The sequence below is a fragment of the Moschus berezovskii genome, chromosome 19 (assembly GCF_049115385.1).
Source record: "Moschus berezovskii isolate FMDL1 chromosome 19, NW_MosBer_1.0, whole genome shotgun sequence".
Classification (NCBI taxonomy): domain Eukaryota; kingdom Metazoa; phylum Chordata; class Mammalia; order Artiodactyla; family Moschidae; genus Moschus; species Moschus berezovskii.
Window position 1 is genome coordinate 58,911,765 of NC_142478.1, and position 25,187 is coordinate 58,936,951.

Genomic DNA, 25,187 nt, shown 5'->3' on the forward strand with positions numbered 1-25,187 from the left:
CTCCATCCTGGTGGGCTTCCCTGGTGGCTCAGACGGTACAGAATCTGCCTGCAATGCGGGAGACCTGGGTTGGGAAGATCCCCTGGAGGACGGCATGGCAACCCACTCTGGTATTCTTGCCTGGATGGACAAAGGAGCCTGGTGGGTTATAGTCCATGGGGTCGCAGAGTTGGACATGACTTAGTGACTAAACAACTGTGAAAGGTTCAGCAGCTGGGTCTTGGGGCTGGGTCCTAACAGTGGAGATAACCAGCTGTGCAAACTCTCATCTGGAACTCTACAGGACCCCCGCCCGAGCATATTTGGAAATCCCCAACCCACGCTACCTGGGCCCTGCAATCTCCTCAGGAGCCATCTACCTGGCGTCCTCGTATCAGGATAAGTTAAGGGTCATTTGCTGCAAAGGAAACCTGGTGAAGGAGACCGGCACTGACCACCACCGTGGCCCGTCCACCTCCCGCAGGTAACGCGCCTTCTCCTCTTCCTCATCACAGGGGGCAAAGCAGAAGGAAATCTTGCTAAACGGGTTGACAGTTTCCCCGTCTTCAAGCTCAAGCCACTTATTTCTTTGAAACCAACAGCATTTACATGACAGTCCTTTATAAGCAACAGGAGAATTTTTTAGTGCCCCCTTGGAAAAGGTGGAAGGAAATGTCTGGCCTTTTCTCTGGTGGCTGTTTCCAGTGGCTGTGTTTGTAATGTGTTCGCTGCTTTAGCTGACAGTGTGCTGCGCTCACTGGGCTTCCTGAGGGAGACCGAGTGTGAATAAGTTGGAATCTTGCCCCTCCCTGAGGAGGCCCAGTGGGCGAGATAAGCACTCATGTAATGACAGCACAGCCGAGGAGAATGGGGCTCATACTTTGGTGGTTTAAAGCGCTGTGGAAGCTCAGAGGAGGGTTTCCAGCTTGGACTTGGGGGCTAAAAAGGATTTCCCAGAAGAAATGAGGCCTTGAGTACAGGCTATACTTTATTGTTGAAAACCAAACATTTCAATTAATACCATGTGATGACTCTGAAAATCAGATCCCCCTTCCCTTCCCAGGGTGTGTTGCTGCTATTTGCTGAGTGACTCTATGGACTAATTATATAGTCTGCATTCTTTGTTATGTGCGGCCACTGAAGTTTCTGCTTGGTTAGGGTCACTACCAAGCAGATGAATAACTAGAGAGGGTTTCCCTAAATGGTGTGTGTGTGTGTAGAGTTTGGGGCACGCCTTCCTAAGTTTTTTCTGGGTTTTGGTACAGGCTTACTCGTGTATGGCGTTCCAGATCCCTGCGAACGTGCAGGAGGACCTCCTTCTGAGTGTTCTGGCTAGCCTCTTGTTTTCCCCAACTTGGTTTCACTGCCTCAGACATTTGCCACGTGAAACAGTCACCACTGTTTGTTTTCCAGTAACCATCCAGAGATAGGGCGCTTCTGTTGTGCAAGACCTGCATCAGGTCAATTAAAAACAAACCCTGAGCAGAGAGGAAGAGCAGGAGAGAGAGAAAATGAGAAGGAGAGCAACTGCGTTGGATGAGGATTCCTATGTGGCTCTTGGCCCTTCTTTGTACAGTGCAGATAGGATGCTCATACCGTTTATGATTGCTGTCAGTTCCCTCCATGGAAGCAGGCTGAACTGGACACCCACAACCTCTCAACACAAAGGAAGTTACATTGTTAGTTCCTTATCGGATTTTTACTTAAGTGAAGTACATATGGTTGGGGATCCAGGGACTCGGAGACACAAGAAAATCTATTGGTATTGAGTCTGGGAAAGCCATTTCTCTCCTTGTCTTGAAGGCTGGGGCCACCTCTTCTTCAGATGCTAATAAGGAGTCTTAGGTCCTCTGTGGGCCCGTCACCCCAAATTATTATGATTATGAAATAAAGCTAAGTATTTAAACTCTGGTCTTTTCCCAGGAGGACCGACATAGATCAGATAGTGATAATTTTCTGAGGCTGGGGTGCTCCAAGCCCAGTGTGCTCCCTGCAGTGGCTACCAGTGTGCTTGTTTTTAAGGGAGAAACCCGTTTTTGGGCATCCTTACCCTGCTGGTCCCCAAGCACACGTCCCCTTCTTAATACAGGTGACAGCATACCATGGACACACAGCTGTATCTGGGAAACTGCTTCATGTGGGTACACAAAGTATTTCTCTTTTTTTAATGTCTGAATAGCATTCCTTAACATGACTATACCTTATTTAACTGTTCCTTTATCAGTGGATGTTTGGGTATTTCCAGTTTGTTGCTGTAGTAAAGGACTTAGTTGGTATATCTTCACTTCGAATGCTTGAAATCTACCTGGAGGCTGAATTCCTAGAAAAGGAATTGTTGGTGATTCTGATAGATGTCCCTGAGTTTTCCTCCCTAGAGGCTGTACTCTTCTGTTATCCCACCAGCAGTGGGTGGAAGAGGGATTGGCTTTGTCTTGACCCCCAGGGCGAGGAGCCAGATTCAGTTCCACGCGTGAATTTGAGATGTATAATTTTAAGACATTGGCCCACAAAGGAGATGAGCTTTCTTAACGTAGAGGAATATTTAATTGACCTAGGATTTTACTTTTGTGGACTGGTTTACAAAGCCCATGTATCTGCCCTATACAGTTATGTGGGCCCCCTACCATGTGCCAGACCCAGTGTTGGGGATACACAAATGAAGACAGTTTTTATCCTCAGGGACTCAGTTTGGTGGACACCTGTATGGTTACAAAATACTTAGACCTTAGAAAAGAGAGTTGTCAACTTAATATTCTGAGACTATGTCCGAAGAGTCTCTGTTTTGTTAAAATACAAGTGTTGGTCAGAAATGTCTGTGTGAAAAAAAAAAAAAGAAATGTCTGTGTGGTTTCAATTCCAGGAACTTGCTGGAAAACTGGAAGCGCTAAACAGTCAGCTGCTCCTCACCCTTTTGGCCTCTGCTTCAGCGGTGACTGCTCAAAGGGCTGTAGTCTCCTCCTGAAAATGTCTAGATTTTATTTAGCCTCTAGGTCAAGCAAGAAGAAACCCAAGTACTGTAGCTAGGTATTTTTTTTCTCCACTGCCTTACTAGTTAGATGGTCAGGCACCTTCCTTTTGAGATGATGTAGTGTCTCTGTGAGAAGTGACTTACTCTGTGGTGAAAATGGTTCCAGTTCCTGCTGTTCTGGAAAGCCAGCTGCTAGGCTTTGTCTCTTGGCTTATAAAACCGTCTTTTTGCTGCTGACTGCTTTGGGCAGGTCCAGAATGTAGAAGCCAGCCTGGGAAACTGATTCACCGCAGGCCACACCACCCTGGTCTCTTTAGCAGAGCAGGAAATGTAACTCAGCAAGAAACGTAAAATTGATGTGGTAGATCCTTGGTTATTAACATATGGAGATGGAAGATGGCCAGCTCGGCCTACAATAATGAGTGTGTTCTTCGTCCCATTAATCTCAGCCGACTTCTCAAATGGCCTTCCTTGAACCACTTTTCTTCCTCTGGGCAGTGAGCACCCTCTCACTTGCTTTATGATAGGCACATTTTATAATTTCTCTTCCATTACAATAGGCTTAATATAATTCTCTTGAATTTTTTTGTCTTCCATATCACAAAGCCACATGACTAGAGATGAAAAGAAACCTTGACTTCAAGATGTTGAAATCAAGTGACCCTAAATTTTACTGCTGCAAACATAGCACAAGAAAGTGTAGCTTTCTGAGCACTGGTTGTAGGAATTGCCACAGTTTGAGCTGCATAGGGAAGAAAATATGAAACTACAATTGACTGATCAGTTTAGAGTTATTTCTGTTCACCAATTTGTTTTTCTGTAAAGGTCCAGATAATATTTTGGGGTTTGCAGGCCAGATGGTCCCGGTCTCCACTGCTCCACTTTGTTGTTAGACCACGAAAGCAGCCTCAGTGCATCACCAGATAGGCGTGGCCATGCGCCAGTGAAACTTTATTAAAACAGGCGTCTCTCTGGATTTGGCCCTCAAGCTTGCTCTAGAGTTCCCTCTCCCGAACTGGGTCATTGTCTTTGCTGCTCAGTTGCTTTCTGTAATGGGCATTGACAGAAGAGGTTCCCTAGAGTTAGACCAGTAATTAAAGAAAGTCAAGTTTGGTCCCTTCCAAAGGGAAAGATTTAAATATCAAAGGGTTAAGAGAGGCCTCTGGTGATACTGTCAAATATTTAAATGACTTTACGATTTCACGGCACAAAATCCAACATTGCTAGTGGAGGATGTCACCCAGCATGTTAGCATACAATTTTCTTGAGAAAATTAGAGCATAATAAATCAGTATGTGATTCATACTTGGTTCATTCTTAGCATGTAATTATAATTGTAATTTAGATTTTTAAAATATCTAGGATAAAATATATTTTCCTGATTTCTACTTTTATTTTTCTAAGATAAAGCCCCAGTCAATCAAAATATGTCTTCAAGTAAGTCTCTGTGAAATAGTGTTGCCATTTTAAGTAGGCTGCCTTTTCCCAGCACTAATTATGCTCAGATAACTAGGGCCCCTGGTACCTTTTCTGCTGGAGGGTGGGAAGGAACTGACTTTGAAGGCTGTGTGTCAGTTCTGTGTTTCTGAATCTTGCTTCTTCAGAGGGATGGTAAGGGCCTGGTGAGATCTTCATTTGAAACATGAAAATTTCTCTGCAAGGCAGGCCAGGGCTGGATGGAGGGTAGATCATTCGTAAGAAAAGGCCCCACTACTTTCAATTGCTCATATGTTTTTTGAGCCTGGTCTGCTGTTTGCATTGGCCCTGCTCTGTCTCCTAATTGGATCAGGTTTGATTTCTACACCTCTGGCACAAAGGCTCTTGGAAAGCTACCTAGAGAGGTGACAGACAGAGGCCCAAAAGTGGGACAGATTTGGCAACTGACTGTAATGAGTACAGGCTTAACTTCCTGTTAAGGAAGATGTCCTGTGAACTGCAGGCTCTGGAAATTACTAGGTCGGGGTGTGGAGTATGGGAATTACGATGTCAAACTGACCTGTCCTGGAATCCTGGCCTTTTTGCATCTCTGTCCTCTTGTCTGTACGATGAGGGTCACCTTTTCCTGGCATACCGACTGTTAGGATGATCTGATGAGCTCACACAGCGCCTGACACATGGTAGGTGCTCAGCAGAAGGCCTGCCCCGAGACTAGGAAACTTCTCTTTGCTGTTACCTCTGCCGCCTTTCTGTCCTCACACTCGAGGTAAACACGAAGCCTGAAGGACTCCAGGTGGGATCTGTGTCTAATAACCTGTGGTGAGATGGGCATGGGGGTGGCTCAGCTCCCCACCTCGCTCTCCTGTTGTCATAGCCCCAACAAGCGAGGCCCGCCGACGTACAACGAGCACATCACCAAGCGTGTGGCCTCAAGCCCGGCGCCTCCCGAAGGCCCCAGCCACCCTCGAGAGCCAAGCACACCCCACCGCTACCGCGAAGGGCGGACCGAGCTGCGCAGGGACAAGTCTCCGGGCCGCCCCCTGGAGCGCGAGAAGTCCCCTGGCCGGATGCTGAGCACGCGGAGGGAGCGCTCCCCCGGGCGGCTGTTTGAGGACAGCAGCAGGGGCCGGCTGCCCGTGGGGGCCGTGAGGACCCCGCTGTCCCAGGTCAACAAGGTAAGGGAGGTGCCCTTCTCAGCCCCGAAGAGCCACGGCTGTAAGGAAGAAGCTCCACAACTGTAATTAGGGTTTTGTGGGATTTGTAAGAAGTTTAGGAAGAAAATAGCTTGAGAAGGGGCTTCCTGTACAAATGCATCATGTGTGGCCCTCAAACTGTAAGAGCCAAGGGTACACAGCATTCCCTTCCCCAAATGCAACCAGTGTTCACAGTTTCTAGAAAGAGCTGTGCAGACAAGCAGATTCTTAAACACACAAAACATGTCATTCAAAAGGTTCCATGCTTTACTTTTTTCAAATATATGTATGTGTACAAAGACACATACATCAAGAATTCCTCTGCAGGGCTACACTGAAATCTGGTAACAGTGGTTGCCTTCTAGAAGAACTCTGTACCTCTTGAAATTTCACAGTCATGTGCATTTATTACCTGTGTAGCTTTCATGTTGCCAGCTGAGGAGCTGGAGGGATGTGCTGATAACCAGGGCCCTCAAGTGGGGGCAGGGCGCGAAAGCTCGCTAACGCCTCGGCAGGCCAACCAGTCCCAGGTGCTGGTTTTCTGGACCACGCTCTCCTAATGCCCTCTAGAGAGAGGGGGAAACGCTTTTTAGCTGTTTTCCTTGAAAGTGAAAGTTGCTTAGTCATGGCCGACTCTTTGCGATCCCATGGACTGTACAGTCCATGGAATTCTCCAAGACAGAATGCTGGAGTGGGTAGCCGTTCCTTCTCCAAGGGAATCTTCCCAACCCAGGGATGGAGTCCAGGTCTCCTGCATTGCAGGCAGATTCTTTACCAGCTAAGCCACCAGGGAAGCCTTACCTCCTCTGATTTCTGGATAAAATGGTATGTGTAAACCATAGAAGTACTTCCACAGCACTGGGGAATTCTCAGCAAGTTTCACAAGCTCTGAGGGGAGGCTTTGCTGTCCCTCACTGTTAACCACAGGAAGGAGAGACCAGGCGCTCCTGCAGGCTCCCAGTGTGGGCTTCCTGTTTACGAAGTAAGCATGACGATTTCCGGCTTCTGATGGCTAAATCCCCTCCTTTTGCTCTCAGGTCTGGGACCAGTCTTCAGTATAAATCTCAGCCAGAAAAACCAACTCCTCATGTTGATCTGCAGGAAAACACCAAACACACCATGGAACTCTGCTGAAGGGGACCCCAGCGCCCATCTGCTCAGCCAGCCCCCGGCGCAACTGGACCCAGGCCGCCTCAGCACAGACTCCCTGCAGCCAGGAGGGGCGGGGGGCTGGGGCTCCTGGGAGCTGCCGGCACCTCCCTGCAGCCGCCCTCTTTGCACTTTGGTACTCTTTCAGAGCATTCATAAACTTTTGTACCTAGCTCTAGCCTGTACCAGTTCATCACAGGAACCCAACCTGGGGCTAACTACAACTACAGCGTGGTTAGACTCCTAATTAATAGCTACTTTAAGATCCTAGGGTTGGTTGGGTATTTTTGTTTCTTTTTTTTTTAAAAGACAACAGACTTCTTAATAGATTTGAATAGCGCCGTATTTCCTGTTGTAGTCATTTGTAGCGAGGTCACACCATCAGGTCTCCGCTACTGAAATGTATGTAGACGAGCCCCTGCTGTTGGCTAACCTCCCGTGCTCACCTCAGCCCATCCTCGTCCAGTCTGTCCTCACAGGTGGCCCTGCCTCACCTGGGCCAACATCTTAGCCAAATGTTTACCGTCCTCATTGCCTTGTATGGCCTTGACGACCCCCCCCACCAGCTGAGAATGTACAGAGGTCATCAGGCCTCGCTCGGAGGCAGTGACCTGGGGCCAAGGGACCTCGAGGAGTTTTCCCTCCCCGCCGCTCAGCGTCACCCCTGGCCTGCTGTCCCCGCTTTCCACGTCGCTTTGGCCAGGAAAGCATGCACTGGACTTGCTCTGAGCCCAGCCCCAAGAGGGCCCGGGTCCAGGGGCACTCACAGCCTGTCCATGGCAGTGTGCCGCCCCCCTCCCTGGGGTGGGAAGAGATGCCGGAGCTCTGCATGGCAGTTCACTGCATGTGCTGCCCCCCGCCCCAACCTGGCTGCCCACCTTGGGTTGCTCTGCTGATGCACTAGGTCCATCCCATAGCTCCCGCCGAACCAAGACCCTCTGGGACTTGCCAACTCACCGGCCACAAGCTGCAGTCTGTAGCACTGAAGAAACGAAAACCAAACGCTCAAGCCTTACGACCAGAGAAGGATTTCAGCAAACCACACCTCACACTTCATGTCTCCCTGCCAACTCCCTCGCGGATGACTCTGTTCACACACAACCCAGCAGGTTCTACCCCACGAAAACTGTGACTCCCCAAACAAGCCTCTCCCTAGGGCTAGACTAAAATCAGGAAGTTGGAGAAGGAATCCGCCCTCAACTCTCCCACCCCGGCTGGGCGGGGAAACCCTCCCTTAGGTGCCCCATTTCTCTCCTCCGGCGGTGTGAGGTTCCTGGGAACTGGTTAAAGAACCAACCAGAGGCTTCGCTGTTGGTAAGCTAACTAGCGGCCTTATTTCTGCCTTTAATCTCCCACCAGGCCTCTCTTGCTTCTCCACGCCTCGAACTACCAAGGCACATCCTAGGTAGGCTGACAGGTAGACCTGTTCCCACTGCAGCCAGTGAACATGACCGCGTTTCAATCCCCCGTCCACGGTTCAGCTCACTTTCCAGATTGCAACCTGGCCGAAGTCCCGACTCCTTCCTGCTCGTCCCTCAACCGAAGTGCTCTCTTGTCTGAAATGCCCACGGCCCCTCCTCCGCTGTCGCATCCTTGGCCAGTGCCACACTGTCGTGTTCTGTGTGCTGCTTTGTCTTCGGGGTCAGATTGCATCCCTTCCCTTTTCCAGGGAAGATCTGACCGAATGTTTGCTGAAGTTTGTTTGTCTCTTGGTCCACAAGTATTTGGAGAGGTCACTGGAAATGGTGTTCAGTCTTGGCATTTCATTTAGGATCTCCATGAGAAATGGGTTTCTTAGCCCTCAAAGTGTATATTGTGTGTCTCATCTGTGAAATGCTTCCTGCTATAGAACTAGCTCAAAGACTGTACATATTTACAAGAAACTTTATATTCGTAAAAAAAAAAAAAGGAAATTGAATTGGTTTCTACTTTTTTATTGTAAAAGGTGCATTTTTCAACTCTTACTTTTGGTTTCAACGGTGGTAGTTGTGGACAGCCATCTTCACTGGAGGGTGGGGAGCTCCGTGTGACCACCGAGATGCCAGCAGGAAATATCGTTAAAACGAAATTGCAGTCAAAAGCTTATTAGCATAAGTAAGATTCTAGGTCTCCAAAAGTACAGGCTTTTTCTTCATTACCTTTTTTATTCAGAAAGAGGAAAAGATCACAAGATCCACCTTGAGAGGAATGAACTCTGTTGAACAAATAGTCAAATAAAGCAATGATCTAAAATGTTTGCTTTAGTGCACGACCTCTTCTTTTCTTAAAGACAGTGCGCAAAACTCCGAAGTATCGCCGCTGTCAGCCTGAGCTTGTGAGCCTGGCATGGGGCCGTCTTTTCTTTTGAGAATGCTTCTTCAGAGGCCGGGGGGTGGTGTGTGTGGACAGCCACACAGGGTTAGAGCAGACCGCACTCCTGGAATTGAGACACAGGCGAAGTTCTCTTCCAGAAGTGTGGTGTTTGAGCATTACTTCCAATGAATCATGAACTGGCTATTAAGGTCACAGTATAGGACTGCGGAACCGGAAAGCTCCTTAAGGCAGTCAGACCGCTTTGAAAGGCTCACTGGGGAATGGATTACCCAGCTCTCCTATAACGCAGTTAATAAAAAAAAAAACAGTTCCTCTTACCCATTATGATCAAGTCACAGGGATTTCCTAGGAGGGAGGAATTCAGATCAAGGTAGTTTAAAATATAAATTCTTTTAACTATGTGAAGTTCTGCAGTGTGCAAGGTCAATTTTTCTAAGATGCTTTGTTAGTGTAAAATTTGTTGAGCTAGACAAGCATTGGTTTTGGTAAATGGTACTTTTCTCATGGTTCCTGTTGCTTTCAGTCTTCAGCTTTTATTTTCCAATGAAGTAATCTGACCACAGTCAAATTCTGACTTGCAGGGTTGTGGCTGACATGCCCTGCAACAGGAGTTGAACTTGCAATTCTATTCTATTCCTCCTTTCTGTTTTACCACTGGGGATAAAAATCTGGCACCTCTAAGAATGAAAATTCAGAAGATGAACAAGTAAAATGTTGGAACCTATCTATCCTCCCTTATAAAATGAGAAGAAGTCCACTAAATACCAAACAACCATTTTAGTCAATGTCCGGAGGATTCTTGGCAGCCACACAACACTTCAAAAACAAAGGTAAATGTGGTATAGTTCCAAAAGAAATGTGCCATAAAGGTTCTCTGGACCCTAAGCAAGGACCTCAAAGAAACAACCAACAAATTACTCAGCCACACCACAAACTGAGGCCCAGCTGTCCATGTTGCAGTTCCTGCTTAAACACAAAATTAGACGTCACATTTTCTGCTCTTACAACTTAATTTTCATGAGAATAAAGAAGGTGCTTGAAAAGCAAATTTTGTAACTATGAAATTTTAAAGATCTGGAAACTTAGGCCAGAAAGAGAATGATACATTTAGCAGGATGGACCACCTTAGTTTGTCTTTAGAATTGGGCCTCATGAGTGTGACTTGCTTTAGCAAACATTCATGCAGATTTAAATCTAAAGCAATAATGCTGGGCCTACGGAGGTGGGACTGGCTAAGCTTTACAAACTGGCCTGTTCCAGGGTTCTAAACTGGGGGTGACAGCCCCCTTCCCTCAAGGACACCTGACAGTACCTGTAGACTTTTGGCTGTCACAACTGGGGTTACTTCTGGCACCTTGTGGGCAGAGGCCAAAGATAAACTGCTAAATATCCTACGAGGCACAAGGTGGCCCGCATGCCCACCTTCCACAAAGGCTTATCAGGCCTAACATATCAGTCAGTGCCATGGTTGAAGATTAGCCTGTTCTGGCCCGATTTCTTTCTTGGCAGTGTAAATATTGCTCGTGATGTCTAAAGCATGGAGACTGTGGCTCTAGGTACAGTGTTTACATGAGAAAATGTTTTATCACTTGCCTAGTCAAACGCTGAGGCTTTCATCTTCCGAGGCTGGAAGGGCTGAGCAGTGGGAATCTGGAACCGCACATACGATTTGACTTTCTCTCCAGGCTGTAAACGAGTAACAGAACTCCTGTTGGCCCTGGAGGGGCTGTGAGAGGAAGGAACTCTGGAAATGACTTTACTGCTGTATACAACTCAGCGTGTGCGTTCAGAGAATCACAAAAAGGGAATACACAGTTGATCTGGGGTACACACAGCTGGAGCTGCCTCTTGTTCTCACTTGCTGTTGAGGCTCCCAGATGACATGGGTGAATTCACTCCTGGCAGGTAGAGGCGACTGGCATCCTCACCCAGGCTTGGGCCACCTCTGTCTTCAGGACAGAAAAAGATGAGGTAGTTGTGGGAGCTGAGCTCAGTGGCTGATCCCAGAGACAGGGCACTGTCTCCCCGAGGCTCTGACTCACAGTAGCGACAACTCTTAGAAGGGCCCTTCCGGATGTTTTCACCATTAGCTGGGATGACTCGTACATATATTCAGAGCTTCCTATTTCCTCCTGAAGACGATTATAACTGGCATTCCAGAGCAGATGGCTCTAAGCTGCTTTTCTTCACTAATCTGCTGATCAAGTGAGGTGCTGAAGAGCCGGATGGAGGGCTGAGTGGTCCAGAGACTTGGGTCTTCATCAATTCATTCAAACCATTTGTAAACACTGGAAGAGGGTCATGTTTCAGGAGAACTGAGTTCATGCTCAGGAATGAAATCATGCTCATCTCGAATGAGTTAAACGAAATGAAATTGTGCTTTTCCCCAATGGCTTAGCCTCCGGCCTCAGCCACGTATGGAATCACTTTGATGCTCTGGGTTTTGCAGCTTGGCCCTTGGCGTCTTGGAGGTTTCCTAAATGAGCAAACGGTGCTGGTACTTCTTTCCTGGCCCCCTGGCTTCCTTCCTGATTGTGGCCATAACCCATTCATGTTGTAAAAGGCTTTGTGGCTCCCAGTGTGAAATGAAAGGGGCCCTAGGGATCACCTAGTGTCTGTCCAGTTCCTTCCATTTTTCAGGAGAGGAAATCAGTTTAACAGAGGTCATATGATCGCCCAAGGTCACACAGCTGCTCAGGCACTGAACTGGATCGACATCCCTATCCTCAGTCTAGTGTCCACACTCTGGGAGGGGACGGTGGAGGAATGGCCGACTCCAAGGTGAAGCCAGGCTTTGACCTGGTCCTGCAGCTATCTTCTACACCTTTAAGTGGAACCAGAGGGAAGGAAAAGACCTTGCCTGGATCCTTTGATCTTTGGTTTCAGTATGTTGACATATGGCTGGTTCTATTTACCTTGAAATACCACTTAACACATTAGGAATTTAAAGACCTTACCCTTGGCTCTGTAACTTCCTTTGTATATACATTTCCAGTAGGAAAAATGTATCTTCATTCAAAAGCAACTGGAGCTACGCTTTAACCATGTAACCAGTCTTCACCCCTAACAGAGAAAGTGTCACCTGGGTCATAGGACACCTCAATGTGGCTTTGCTCCTGTGATTTGGATAAAGCAGGGTCTCCTGTTCCATCTCCATTAAACAGTCTCCATTACTTTTAGCTTCCTGTGTGTAAAAACTTTCATCCGGGACTGTGGGCAGTCTTCTGGACCACGGGGGACTTCCTTTTGTGCTGCTTTTTAAAGAATATGGAATATTTTAGACAAGCAGCTCTGGGGAATGCTGACCCCTGTTTCCCACTGTTTTGCAGTTTTGCCTACATTCCCCCACCTGAACAGTCAACTCCTCTGGGGGTCCCCTGGGGCTGCAGGGGAGTCTTACTGGGTTTACTGGCTCTGAATTAAGTTTTTCCACTGGATTTTCAGCTTGGTGTCTTCTGAACTTTGTCAGTAGAGCTGATTTGTGGGCTAGATTTTTCAACATGATGTTTCCTCCTACAGCCCTAACTCAGGGTAGCAACCAGATACTCTAACCCTTCTTACGGAAAAGGCAGTGCTTTCTGGGCCAACTCAGGCAGTGAGCTTCCTTTCCAGGTGTCGAACCCTGGTCCTGGAGGCCCATGGCTGGGTCCTGCCTCCTGCCACCCAACCTCCCCCATCGCCACCAACAGCTCAGCAACACAGCGGGAGTTTCTTCAGTTCTGGGGCTTCGGTATGTCTCTTTCATACCTATGAGCTTAGTTATGTATTTTCAATTATATTTTGAAGATATGTGATCCATAAAAATAAACTCAAAATGGCTCAAAGACCCAAATGTAAACCATTTGACACCATAAAACTAGAAGAGAACACAGGTGAAACACTCTGACATAAATCATAGCAATATTTCCTTAGGTCAGTCTCCCAAGGCAAAATAAATAAATAAGACAAATGGGACCTAATTAAGCTTTTTGCCCAGCAAAGGAAACCATCAACAAAACAAAAAGACAACTGGCAGAATGGGAGAAAATATTTGCAAATGACATAATACATGAGTTAATTTCCAAAATATACAAATAGACCATACAACCCAATATAAAAAAAAAAAAAACAACCCAGTCAAAAAACAGGCAGATGACTTGACGTTTTTTTCAAAGATGACATATGCAAAGATGCTCAACATGACTAATTATCAGAGAAATGCAAATCCAAACCATAACGAGGTATCACCTCGCACAAGTCAGAATGGCCATCATCAGTAAAAATAACAAATGCTCCAGAGGGTGTGCAGAAACGGGAACCTTCCAACACTGCTGATGGGAACGTAAATTGGTACAGCCAGTATGGAGAGCAGTATGGGGGTTCATAAAAAAATAAAAATAGAGCTACCACATGATCCAGCAATTCTACTCCTGGGTATATATCCAGAAAAAGACAAAAACACTAATTAGAAAAGATACATGTACCCATGTTCATAGTAGCACTACTTAAAATAGCCATGACATGGAAGCAACCCAAGTGTCCACCAATAGGTGACTGACTCAAGACGAGGTGTGTGTGTGCACACGCCTATCTCCAGTGGAATATATTAAAACAAAAACAAATGAAATAGTCATTTGCAGCAACATGGATGGACCTAGAGATTCTTACGCTTAGTGAAATAAGTCAGAAACACAAGTACTATAGGCTATGTGGAATCTAAAAATAATACAAATGAATGCACAGACAAACAGAAACAGACTCAGACACAGAAAACAAAATTATGGTCACCAAAGAAGAAGCAAACAAATTAGGGGTATGGGATTAACAGGTACAAACTACTATACATAAAACAGATAAGCAACAGGTATTTACTGCACAGGATGGGGAGTTATACCCAGTATCTTATAATATACAATAAAACACAGTCCACAAAAATACTAAATCACTATGCTGTAGACCTGAAACTTAGCACTGTAAAAGCAACTGTGCATCTGTGCTCAGTCATGCCCAACTCTTTGTGACCCTATGGACTGTAACTAGCCAGGTTCCTCTGTCCGTAAGATTCTACAGGCAAGAATACTGGAGTGGGTTTCTTTTTCCTATTCCAGGGGATCTTCCCGACCCAGGGATCGAAACCAAATCTCTTGTGTCGCCTATATTGGCAGGAGGATTCTTTACTGCTGAGCCACTTGGGAAGCCTATAAAATCAACTATACTTAAATGGGAATTCCCTGATAGCTCAGTTGGTAAAGAATCTGCCTGCAATGCAGGAGACCCTGGTGTGATTCCTGGGTTGGGAAGATTTGCTGGAGAAGGGATAGGCTACCCACTCCAGTATTCTTGGGCTTCCCTTCTGGCTCAGCTGGTGAAGAATCTGCCCACAATGCGGAAGACCCGGGTTCAATCCCTGGGTTGGGAAGATCCCCTGGAGAAGGGAATGGATACCCAGTGCAGTATTCTGGCCTGGAGAATTCCATGGACTGTATAGTCCATGGTGTCACAAAGAAAGAGTCAGACACAACTGAGTGACTTTCACTTTCAATAATTAAAAAAAAAAAAAATCCAGTTTTGGAAAGAGGATTCTTGTATTATTTCCTCAGTCTACTTATATAACCCCTCCAGTCCCTAAATCTAGGGTTCCCACATCACTTGGATATTCAGGGTGAGATGGCTAATTACCCAGGGAGGGATGTTTTGTAAGCTACTGTCCACCTCAAGTGACCAGATGACCTCGGGGGTTCCCTTATCTCCTAAATTTACTTCCATGTTTCCTGATGACTGGGAAGAAAAGGTTTATTAACGAGACACTGTAACCTTCCATCTTTTTGGTAGAAGGGACAGAGGCCCTTTTAGCTGGTGAGAGTAGCTGACTCCAGAACATCCTGTGGTCTTCCAAGCAGAGGGTCATGATCCCAGGCTCCCTTACGGTGCTTGTTAATGAGCAAGACCTCTCCTGGGGATGCTGCCAACTTGGGCAAGCCAGGGACTTTCACTACTGCCTCTCCTCAGCTCCCACTGTGAGCAGCTCCAAGGGGCTCAATTTTATAGCCTCTTAATAGCCTTCTAATCTGTATGCAGAACAGGTGGGTCAGGGAAAGGGCCCCAGCCCTGCAGATAGCCGAGCTGCCCCGTCCTCTCATCCCATAATGCCAAAAGGATGGTACCATTTTCAACGTGTGCCAAGGCGGGAAAAAGACTGAATAGCACTGCACTGAACAGACCTCGGGGAGAGCACCAGTCTCCTCCAGATGACTGCATGAAATCAGAGGTTCCCCCAAGTGCATGTCCATTATCTTTACAAAGCTTTATTGCAACCTGTACATCGGGGTGACAGTTATTCAGTGTTCTTAAAACAGTAACAAAGAAGGGCACAAACGCTGGACACCAGGGAGCTGCTTCCCCATCCCCCAGCAGGAGCACAGGGCAGGATGGCAGCTTTTGCTGACCTGGGGACAGGAGCCTCGCTAACAGGCACATCTCCGGCTGTGTGGAGAGGTTCACTTTGGTCCAAAGGATGTCTTCCTGATACAAAATCAGAAGGCGGCCACAATTTCTAACTTCCTTCCAGAATAAGCAACACCAGTTGCTGCAGCCTTCTTTGCTGAGTAGAGGTCCCAAGCACGGTGGCACACAGTAGGGCAGGGTGCCTCTCCACAATTTTCTGGGTGACAGTGCCACCTCGTTACAGTTCTCTGAAAAAGCCGGACACCCTTCTGGCTAGCAGCGGTGAGTCCGCAGGATCACCCAGCTTAAAGGAGGAATCCGGCCATGGTTTTCCGAGTCTGTTCTGAGAACAGATTATTGCTGAGCACAGGTCACATGATTGAGTCCAGCTGGGGTGATTTAAAAATTGCCCTAAGGCTGTACAGTCAGCCATTGCTGGTTTAAAAAAACAAAAACCACTTGATGCACATAAGCGTAAGAAACAATCATAAAACTTCATCTGGAAACCAGACAAGGTCTAATTTCTACAGAAATCACACCTCCCTGCAGCAGGGAGTGGAGGACGATCTATTGCTTGATTTCAGGGGACAGGCAGGACCAGCACCCACTCGCTGGCAGGTCTGTGGCCAGGCCTCGGCAGGGACAAGTCAAAACCAACACACCAATGATGAGAGATTCTGTGCGGCCTTGGGACCTGCTCCCCAGATTTTCACTAGCACAGTTTTCATCAGCTAGTGTTCATTTTTGGCTTAAGAAAAATCTCCACATTCACGGGATTTAAATTTAGGCCTGCACCATCCTTCACACTGCAGGGTGGGGGCTGCAGACCGTCCGACTCCACCCTCAGCCTCAAGGAGCCCTGGGGCTCACAGCCACTGGGTGCTGAGGGCACGGTTACAGATTGAGGTGCTTCAGGAGCCGCTGTGTCTGGAACAGGCCTTCAGGTAGGTGTAGGGCGTGTATGAAATGCCTTAGAGAGTGAAATGGGAAATTTACAGTCCGTTCCGTCTAGCGAAGAGCATGCATGTGTGGAGCCCAGAGGTGCGCGCTGCGCCGGGCCCCGGCAGCTCCCGCCTCTTCATATGGGTTTGTATAACAAGGTGGTGACATATTTTTTCTTGTACCGGTGGGTCGCGCTGAGCACCATCACTCCATCCTGAGGAAGAAGGTGGAAATCATCAAAGGCAGGGCTAAGTCAGGATGCTCAGGTTTTAGGGAACATGAGAATCACCAAGAGGGCGGCATAAACACAAGTTCCTGGGCCTGGGCCTGGGCCCGGAAGCTGCCCTCCAGGTAAGGACTTCAGGCTGTTCCATCACTGGGGTGGGGGGTTGCCCCAGGGCAAGAAACACGGCTCAGATAGTGACAAACAGGTCCTTACCTTGATGGAGAGTGCATAGAGGTGGTTCAACATGACGTGGTTGGGCTCAGGGAGCAAAGCTGGATCACACTGCAGGGGAACAAAAGCAGACGTGTGCACTTAGGATCTAGAAATCACGAAGATTCTCCCGTGTTTCATGGGACTGGATTTCAAAGGAAAGGAGGCAGGCTCTCAGGCCCCTTTCTTCCTAAGTCAGGCAGTGAAAGGGCTTGTCCATGATCACAGGGGCGGTGAGGGGTCATGCCTTGTGACTAAGCGGAGCTCCTGGGGTGTCTGCTGGGCACACCAATGTGCGTCTCTGATCAGGCTTCATCTTGGTCTCTAGAGCGTGGGCCATGGCTCTGCCCTCTTGTTGGAGGAGCAGAAAGAAAACTGCACTGCAGGTGCTTTTAAAGAAAGCTGGGGGAAAAAAAAAACTATGCTCCAGGCTCCTGAGCACTGGATTGCAAGTCTCTTGAGACTCAGACAGTGAGCCGGAATAAAGCACTGGATGACTGGGGGCGGGGAAGAGGCGCTATTGCTTCACACAAGCTCATATATTGGACTCAAAATGTTGCCACATCGTCCTATTTTTAAAGAGAAGTCAGAATCCAGGGCATTTCCAATGTACACTCCCCAGTTTTATAAATGCTAAAGCACCTGACAAAAACTGGCTCAGCTGTCAGGTGTGTGCATGGGGCTGCTCTCCACACAGGGGTGGGGTGGGACCTGGTGCCCAAGGACAGTGAGACCCCGGGGAGCACATGTGATCGCTGGAGCAGACGCCGGCACATGTCGGCCTCCAGCCCCGCACCTGAGCACACGTGCACCCACTTGTGTGTACCACCCAGAACAGCAGCATGGTTACCTTATCACCTAACAGGAGTGTGTGTTTTAGGTGATAGCTTGGACCAAGCAGAAGAACATCTAGACTCCCAAGAATTATGGCTATGCTGCTCAGTCCAGAGCTGGGGTAAGTTCATGTTAAACGGGATGGAAAGTTAAAGTGCTCTTAACTTTAACAAAGTGCTCTTCAGGATCCAGGAGAAGGCACGCTTCTTTTCAGCAGTAACATCAATTACCAGGGACAATGTGCATTACCCACAGACCCCAAATTTTGATCCAGGGACAATGATGCTTCTGGAAGCAATTCAGTGATTAAAACGAGATTCTCAAATTTGAGGGCCAGAGGAAAAATTCCATCATCACGTAGCTTACTGAGAAGAGCGGAGTTACATGTTTTGTCATGAAACTAAAAAGGAACGGGGCTCAGGCTAGATGGGGGTGGAACACAAGAGGAAGAGCTCAGAAAGGCAGCGTGGGATGGGGAGGCGGCGTCGGCTCTGGGAGCATCTTGTGAGCAGCCCTTTCCCATATCAGAGGTGTACCCGGCATGAACAGTGATGGGCGATGCTGAACATTTTCACCAGCTGCTTTGCCAGAGGTGGCCAGACGGGAGCAGTGGAATGTAACCATGGAGGATGGTCTGGGAAATGTCTGGATAATACTCACGGAAATGCCCGTGTCCTTGTTTAGGATGACTTGGAGGAGATGTGGTGGGAGGATGGGAGGCGCTTTAAACCGCTCCTCTGGTTTTGAGATGTAGGGTTCCTGATGGTAGGGTCCCGGCGGGGAACTGGACAACTCTGGGGGGAGATGGCCACAGGACATTTACTTGAGACACTGGAGTTCTGGGTCAGAGTCACAGGAAGCTGTTCGCAGTGACCCGACCCGACAGCCACACAGGCTAACACTTCCTCCTCGCTGCAGGCGGAGCCAGCAAACACCTCAAAGAAGCTCAAGGCTTCTAGTGAGGCTTACAAGGTTAGGCGCAAGGTAGGAGCACTGCCAGCCAGAATAAAAACGAAAATAGGCAACCTGTTGACACAGGGGCAAGGGCACATTTCAAAACTAAAACAAGAAGTTGAAAACCTGACCTCTAAAGGCTCTCTGCTTCTACCGCTCTCAGGTTCTTTTCAAACTCATGCTCGAGAATATCACTTACACAGATATATTAAGCTTCTAGCAGTGTGGTATTCTGAAAACTTAGAAGCCGCTCACTTAGTGATCTCTGGCCAGCTTGCAGGCACTGAGCTGTGATCCAAAGGACACTGGGGATGCATGTGGCTGCCTGAGACTCATGCTGTCCATGTAAAGCTGAGATGGCCTGGCTCCGCCAACTCCTTCCTCGTCACTTTCCAGGGGACAGACTCCCTTCACACAACCCAGCCCCACCACAGCAGGAAACAGAAAGGCACTGAGGGCAGGAAACTGAGCCACTGGGAATTACTATGTATTTTGAGTAAAGGAGTGTCTGAGTATGAGAAGAGCATGGAGAGTCTGAAGCTGGTTTAGCAGCTTTCTTTCCCCACGTGGCCTCTGCTGCAGAACAGTGACTAAAAGCGTTTGTATGTGGCCTAAAATTTCACTTATCAGCAAGTAAAGGTATCTGGGCATTCCCCCAGTTCCCACTTATCTGAGTAAGAAATGCCTTCTCTCAAAGATCAATTAGCTATGGAGAATGGAAGATGCTAATTTTTGATGTCTGAGTCCTGTTCAGTGACCTGACTTGTCAGCCATGTGGTCCACCTGCTGGTGAGAGTTCGGAGCTGATACACAGTAAGAGATCCCAGGGGCAAACCTCTGGGTCCAGGCAGGTAAGGGAAGACCCAATGTTCAAACTGAACTGAACCTGTTTTCTTAGACAGTCAGGCACACTCCTGGGGGATCTCTGCCCCACCTCCCACAGGGCTCCTGGAACTGTATAAAGCCCTGCTGGAGGGGGCAGAGCACCTGGTGATAACACTGAACATGCCAACACATCCTTCGCCCTGCCTTGCACTTGCAGTTTCCGAGCAGTTTCTTCCTGTGGGTTTGGATGGAAAGCAACTTACTGAGTGACTGATGACTGGATGACCCTTGGAAGAAGGGCACGTTATACAGGACGCTAACCCAGCAGGTTGCGTTGTGCAGCCTGTTTCGTGGTGAGCCTCCTCCTCTGAAGAGATTCTGACAAGGTGCAGATGGAATGTGCAAGTGACAGCCAAGGTCACTGAGGGGTCCACTGATCACCTGGCAGGCTAAAACTAGGAACCCCAAGTGGGCAGGCACCCCCAGTGCTGGCCCCTCACTGACTCAATGCTACTCTCTAGGGCTTTACGGGCCTGCCCCTGGCACGAGAGCAAACTCTGGTTCCATTTCCAGTGTCTGCTTTCTTTGGCCAAGCAGGCCTACTAAATCCTAGAGATGGACCCCTCCCACCCCCAAATGACTTACTGCTCCCTCAGACCTAGATTTCAGCAAGTTGACTGAACACAGAGTTAGAAATTAGTTTTGTGGCTCTTTGGGGAGATATTCACGTCCACTGATTGGGGAGCTCCCGCTCAAGAGGGAGAGGCAAGGGAAACAAGCGTAATTCGAAATGACACGGCCCCCTGCACACACACGGTATAAAATAACTGTTCATACCAGACACGTCGGAGCACTTTTGGGAATCCACCATTAAAGCATCAAACACTTCAAAGTCAGTTTTCTTCACTTGAATGATGTTGTTGACTGTGCCAAGTTGGCTGGTGACTACTGGCTGGGAAGAGACAGACAGGTAGAAATCATAATGCAAAAGGTCTCCAAAGGTATTCTTTAGAGGATTTAGCATTCCTGGTGGGAAGGCTTCATCTCCTGGCCCGCCAACCGGCTCATCCAAGTCAAGGATGCCAGCAGGCTGACAATAAGCACTGCTATCTCGCTCGGTCACACACAGGGGCTTCTACCAGCAGGACAGAGGGACCTGACAACTGTCTCCGAGGGCAGGCCCTGTGCTTGAATCATGTGGGCAGCCAGAGGACCAAGGGCAGGAGGAAGAGTACCTCGGAAGGGTCGTGTGTCCACTGACCATCCACAAAGAACTTGTACTGATGCTCTCCTTCTGGCAGATCCAGGATGGCTACAAAGTTATTGTGGCTGCAAGAAAAAAAGGAAGCTGAGGGTGTAAAGTAGGGTGAGCTGCACTCTGAGCTGACCTGCAAAACCAGCCACGGAACAAAACAAAGCTTCCACGTAAAATCAACAGTTCAGCCACAGGAGAAATGAACATTTTTTAACCAACTCAGACAATTCATTATAATGCTCTCAATCCAGAAAAGCTACCAGGAAGTAGCAACATAAGAGGTTTCCTGGAAAACTTGCTTTGCTCAAATGCCAGGAATCTATATTCCTACCATCAAAAACTCAACAAATAGGCATTTGTCCTCCCGCTATGCGCAAAGTAACTGCTGGCAGTCTGGATGCCAAGGAGGACAGCAACACAAGATAAGCAGCAAGCTGCCTGCCAAGTTTTACCCTTTGTCAGTTTGCCTAGTGCCAGACAGGGGATCAATTTCACAGGATGTACAAAGTTCCCTACAGAAACTTGTATAACTGCTAACAAAAAAAAGGTTCCAGGAAAACCTCTCTCATTTGATTGCTTTCTTCCCTTAATGGGCATGACTTATAACTGGGCTGAGTGGCTCCCTCCTACACCAACTGGACTCCTGGAAAAGCAGGCAGTTCCCTGACAAGAACCAGACCCAGCCTGGTTCTGTGTGTAACAGAAATACTCATAACCGAGTGATGTTTTCTTCTAAGTGTGTTTTTTGGGTGTGAGATTTTAACCCTGTGAATTATTAAACATGACTATTTTTCCATTCAGCATCTACTTTATAAAAACATCCTCTTATATTCACCCACAGGGTGTGAGATTTTAACCCTGTGAATTATTAAACATGACTATTTTTCCATTCAGCATCTACTTTATAAAAACATCCTCTTATATTCACCCACAGGGATCATTCAGAAACCACAGTATCCCTGGGTTAAGACCAATATGTGAACACATCCGGGTGAATACCTTCTTGTGAGGGGAAGTTTACTCCAGTTGTTAAAGGACCCAGATAAGTAAACTTCCTTTCCACCCCCAGTCCATCGAAAAACAGTTGGCCGAGCCTGGGCGGGAGCTTTGTCGTTCACTTCCAGATCGTGCTGCCAGGCCAGGAACTCATCCTTCTCTGGAGCCTAGAAACAGAGCAGTTTACTCAGGAAGAGGGAACAGGAACAGTGAGACACCGTTACCTTCATACTGACAATTCATTCTGAAGAGGTAGCTGTCACTCCCCAGGTTTATATTCCAGCTCATTAACTCACCAGCTGTGCCTCAGTTTTCCCACTTGCAAAATGGAGAGAATAAAAGTAATTCTTAGGGTTGTGAATGGAGAAGGCAATGGCAAGCCACTCCAGTACTCTTGCCTAGAAAATCTCATGGACGGAGGAGCCTGGTAGGCTGCAGTCCATGGGGTCACTAAGAGTCAGGCACGACTGAGTGACTTCACTTTTCACTTTCACACATTGGAGAAGGAAATGGCAACCCACTCCAGTGTTCTTGCCTGGAGAATCCCAGGGATGGGTGAGCCTAGTGGGCTGCCATCTATGGGGTCGCACAGAGTCAGACATGACTGAAGCGACTTAGCAGCAGCAGCAGCAGGGTTGTGAAGGTTGAGACAGTCCACGTAAAATGCTCTGCATAGGGTCAGACCCAGGGTAGGTGCTTCGTAATTAATAGCTATTGTTATTGCTGTTATTCAAGGGGTCTACATCAAAACTTGAGAAATTATAAAACTCACTTGGAAGAAGGTAGCAATGAATTTGAGACTAGCTTAATAAATGTCATTTTCTTCCCTTAATTAAGCAAGATTTAAAGTACATGAAAATTTATTAGGGACAATTCCAGAGCTTTTAACTTGACAACTGGCAAATCCAGGTGCTGAGGAAGGGAACAGCTATTCACTGAGTGCCATCCAGGCACCACGGAGAAAAAGGTAAGAAGAGCCAAAGAGTGACCCTCATTAAATGACAGCTTCTTGTGTGGGCAGTGCTGTGTAATGGAGGTATTCCGGGATGAGAGAAATAAACATGTTTGACTCTCAGTGAAAGATACGTGGTTTTGGATCTCTTACATTTTTTCCTAGTCAGAAGCCAGAGTAGGAGTTCTAAGCTCTTAAAAGGTCTAGAGCAAGCTTCTAGCACCTTCATTTCAAATACTGACCTGAGCTCATTTAAAAGATACCTGCATTCTTTGAGCTTTAACAAAAGCTACAGATAAGAATAACAGACTGGTATCACTTTCCACTGAGGGTGTGATAACTAACCACAGTGAAAACATTGATCTAGTATAGATAAAAAGAATCCATGACTTTTTTTTTGTATCTAGGCATTTAATCCAGTGTTTCTGCTATATCTTTCAATAACTTCTATGGAAATGATAGGGGAAGTTATTAAAATAACTCTGTACAGATCACTTCTTATCTTAAATATTTCTTGTAAAGAGTTTTAACTCGGCAAAAGAACAGATACTTCTTAAAGAAAGTCGTTTGATTCTTATGGTGTCTTAAACAGCCACCTTTGGGCCAAAATTATTTCCTGGGGAAGAGATACCAAACTGTTGAAAAAAGGATTTCAAAGTTCACTTTTGCACACAGCCTCGGGAATGCGACAAACTCAGAAAGCAAGTTGAAATGACAGACTGGAGGGCTAAGGAAAAGCAGACTCTTCATAGTTAGCCTCAAAGCTAAGATTCAGGTGAGGAAATAAGATAATAACGTGGTCACCCATTCCAGCATCTGAGGGAACAGGAGCACAACCGGAATGACCTGCCAGACAATTAGCCTAATGGACAGTGACGATTAGCAGGCAACCAGAAACTAACAGGACCCTGGGGGGAGGAGGGGTATTTCTCTTCTTTCCTTAACTGACTGTCCCTTAAGCATTTAGTTTATTTCTTTAGGCTACACCACATACATATCAGCTGCCAGAATCACTGAGTACTCTTGGACTGGGCTCTGCCCCTAGTAACAGACCATATGAGGTGGTTAGCAGGAGAGCAGCTAGAGCAAGAATCGAGAATTATCTTCAGTTTATCATGAGTTAAAGCAGGCTGCAGCAGGACACCTAAGTTCGACCTGTAAAAATGTTTGGTTTGGCCTGTTTAAAATATTAAGTCATACATAAACATGAGAGAGAAGCTGAGTAGCAGCTGGCTGCCTTCTTTAGACTGATGTTTCACTTACTCACTGACCTCCAGAAGTCAAATTACTCTTCTGTGCCTGCTCTCAAGGGTGAACCACACATTTTCCGCATAACTAAAGACAGCTACAGTCAGCTGTTCAACTCTTATGTTCACTCTACACGTGTTCTCCAAAACTGAAAATAAACTGTAAAACTACAAAAAACTACAACAAAAGGCTCCGTCAACCTACTGAAAACTGGTGGAGGATTCCTGAGAGCTGTGAAATTAACTATACCTAAGAGAAAAGCTGGGACTGGGGCTCAATTACTGCTAGTGCCACGATCTTAATTAATCAAGAATTTGAGCCTGTCTCGGCGCTGCCTTTTCCTTAATGATGTTAAACGAAGTGAATTCCTTCCCCCTCGGGGAGACTTTCTCATATCGGTAATTAGACACAAGTTACTGAGCTAAGAGGGCTCTTCCACTTCTTAATTAGAAGGGATAGGGCGCGCGGGGCGGGGATCTAGTAGATTTCAATAGCAGTTAGGGGGAATCAGATTGTCCCACTCCATTACCTTGATTTCCTCAGAGTGAAAGAGGTCGGCGTCCTCGGGGCTGTCCATCAGGATCTTGGGCCTGTCTCCATCCTTGGAGCCCCCGGAGCTGTCCCTTCGGGGCGTCTTGTGGCCGCCCTGTCGGTCCAGCGCAGCGCGCTCGCTGCTCGTGTTGCCCATGGCGAGGGTCTACGGGGACACTGGGAAGCCGAAGGGGCCTCACTCCAGGGGAGAGACAAGGGACACCCAGGATCTCCACCAGGACCCTCGGGAAAAGTCAGATCACCAGGTACCAGAGCCCGCAGGCTAAGGTTCGGGGTCGGGATCCTGACTGAGCCGGGACGGCAAGATTGAAGAGGTCTCACAAAGGCGCTTCACCTGCTCAGACAGCCGGTGACGTGAAGCCACCTACAACTAAGATAACCCGACACTCCCCAAACAACTCCCCAACCTCTTAGAAACTTCCGCTTCCGGAACTTGCGCACAGGGACCCGACCCACAGAGTTAGGGGTGGCTGAGGCTGACAAGCGCGCGAGGCCAACTCGACCTCACTTCCGCTTCCGGTCCGGGTCCCCGCACTGGCAAGCTCCCTAGACGGTCCCGCGGGCTTCGGAGAGCGCAGTCGCAATCGGCCGCTCAGGCCAGCACGGGACGAAGCTGCTGAAGGCCGGCAGGGGGCGCAGAAGCGCGCAGGCCATCTGGGCTTCGGTCCCGCGCTGGCATGAGTGACAGTGTTATCTTGGTTATCTTTGCTCACTTCCAGTTGATTCTACAC

At 47.7% G+C, this 25,187-nt stretch overlaps 2 protein-coding genes and 1 long non-coding RNA gene across 9 annotated transcripts in view; 1 reads left to right on the forward strand and 2 right to left on the reverse strand.

The window, feature by feature from the left end:
• Window positions 1-8,962, forward strand: part of CIT (citron rho-interacting serine/threonine kinase) — a 174,898-nt gene extending 165,936 nt beyond the window's left edge. For all 3 annotated transcript variants that reach the window (XM_088828200.1, XM_088828201.1, XM_088828202.1), the window contains 3 exons: window positions 284-463; window positions 5,259-5,559; window positions 6,615-8,962. In XM_088828200.1, the coding sequence (XP_088684326.1) occupies window positions 284-463; window positions 5,259-5,559; window positions 6,615-6,638 (505 nt within the window). In that variant the 3' untranslated portion in view covers window positions 6,639-8,962. The remainder of the gene's footprint in view (window positions 1-283; window positions 464-5,258; window positions 5,560-6,614) is intronic.
• Window positions 418-11,090, reverse strand: LOC129542601 (uncharacterized). Of its 5 annotated transcripts, XR_016035347.1 has the most exons (7): window positions 10,633-11,090; window positions 7,605-7,708; window positions 6,379-6,672; window positions 5,990-6,143; window positions 4,944-5,198; window positions 4,473-4,619; window positions 418-3,994 (listed from the first exon to the last, which is right to left on the reverse strand). It is a non-coding gene; the product is annotated as an uncharacterized LOC129542601 (long non-coding RNA). The 5 variants fall into 5 exon arrangements; XR_008683090.2 differs by lacking the exon at window positions 10,633-11,090 and having other exon boundaries at window positions 419-3,994; window positions 7,684-7,808; XR_016035349.1 differs by lacking the exon at window positions 7,605-7,708 and having other exon boundaries at window positions 484-3,994; window positions 10,633-11,088.
• A 4,213-nt stretch (window positions 11,091-15,303) lies between these two features.
• PRKAB1 (protein kinase AMP-activated non-catalytic subunit beta 1) lies at window positions 15,304-24,944 on the reverse strand. The gene is made up of 7 exons (XM_055405225.2): window positions 24,434-24,944; window positions 21,708-21,871; window positions 20,689-20,782; window positions 20,291-20,405; window positions 18,335-18,468; window positions 16,844-16,912; window positions 15,304-16,618 (listed from the first exon to the last, which is right to left on the reverse strand). The coding sequence occupies exons 1-7, from the start codon at window positions 24,590-24,592 to the stop codon at window positions 16,541-16,543; spliced, it is 813 nt and encodes a 270-aa protein (XP_055261200.1). The 5' UTR covers window positions 24,593-24,944; the 3' UTR covers window positions 15,304-16,540.
• Between the last annotated feature and the right edge of the window lie 243 nt (window positions 24,945-25,187).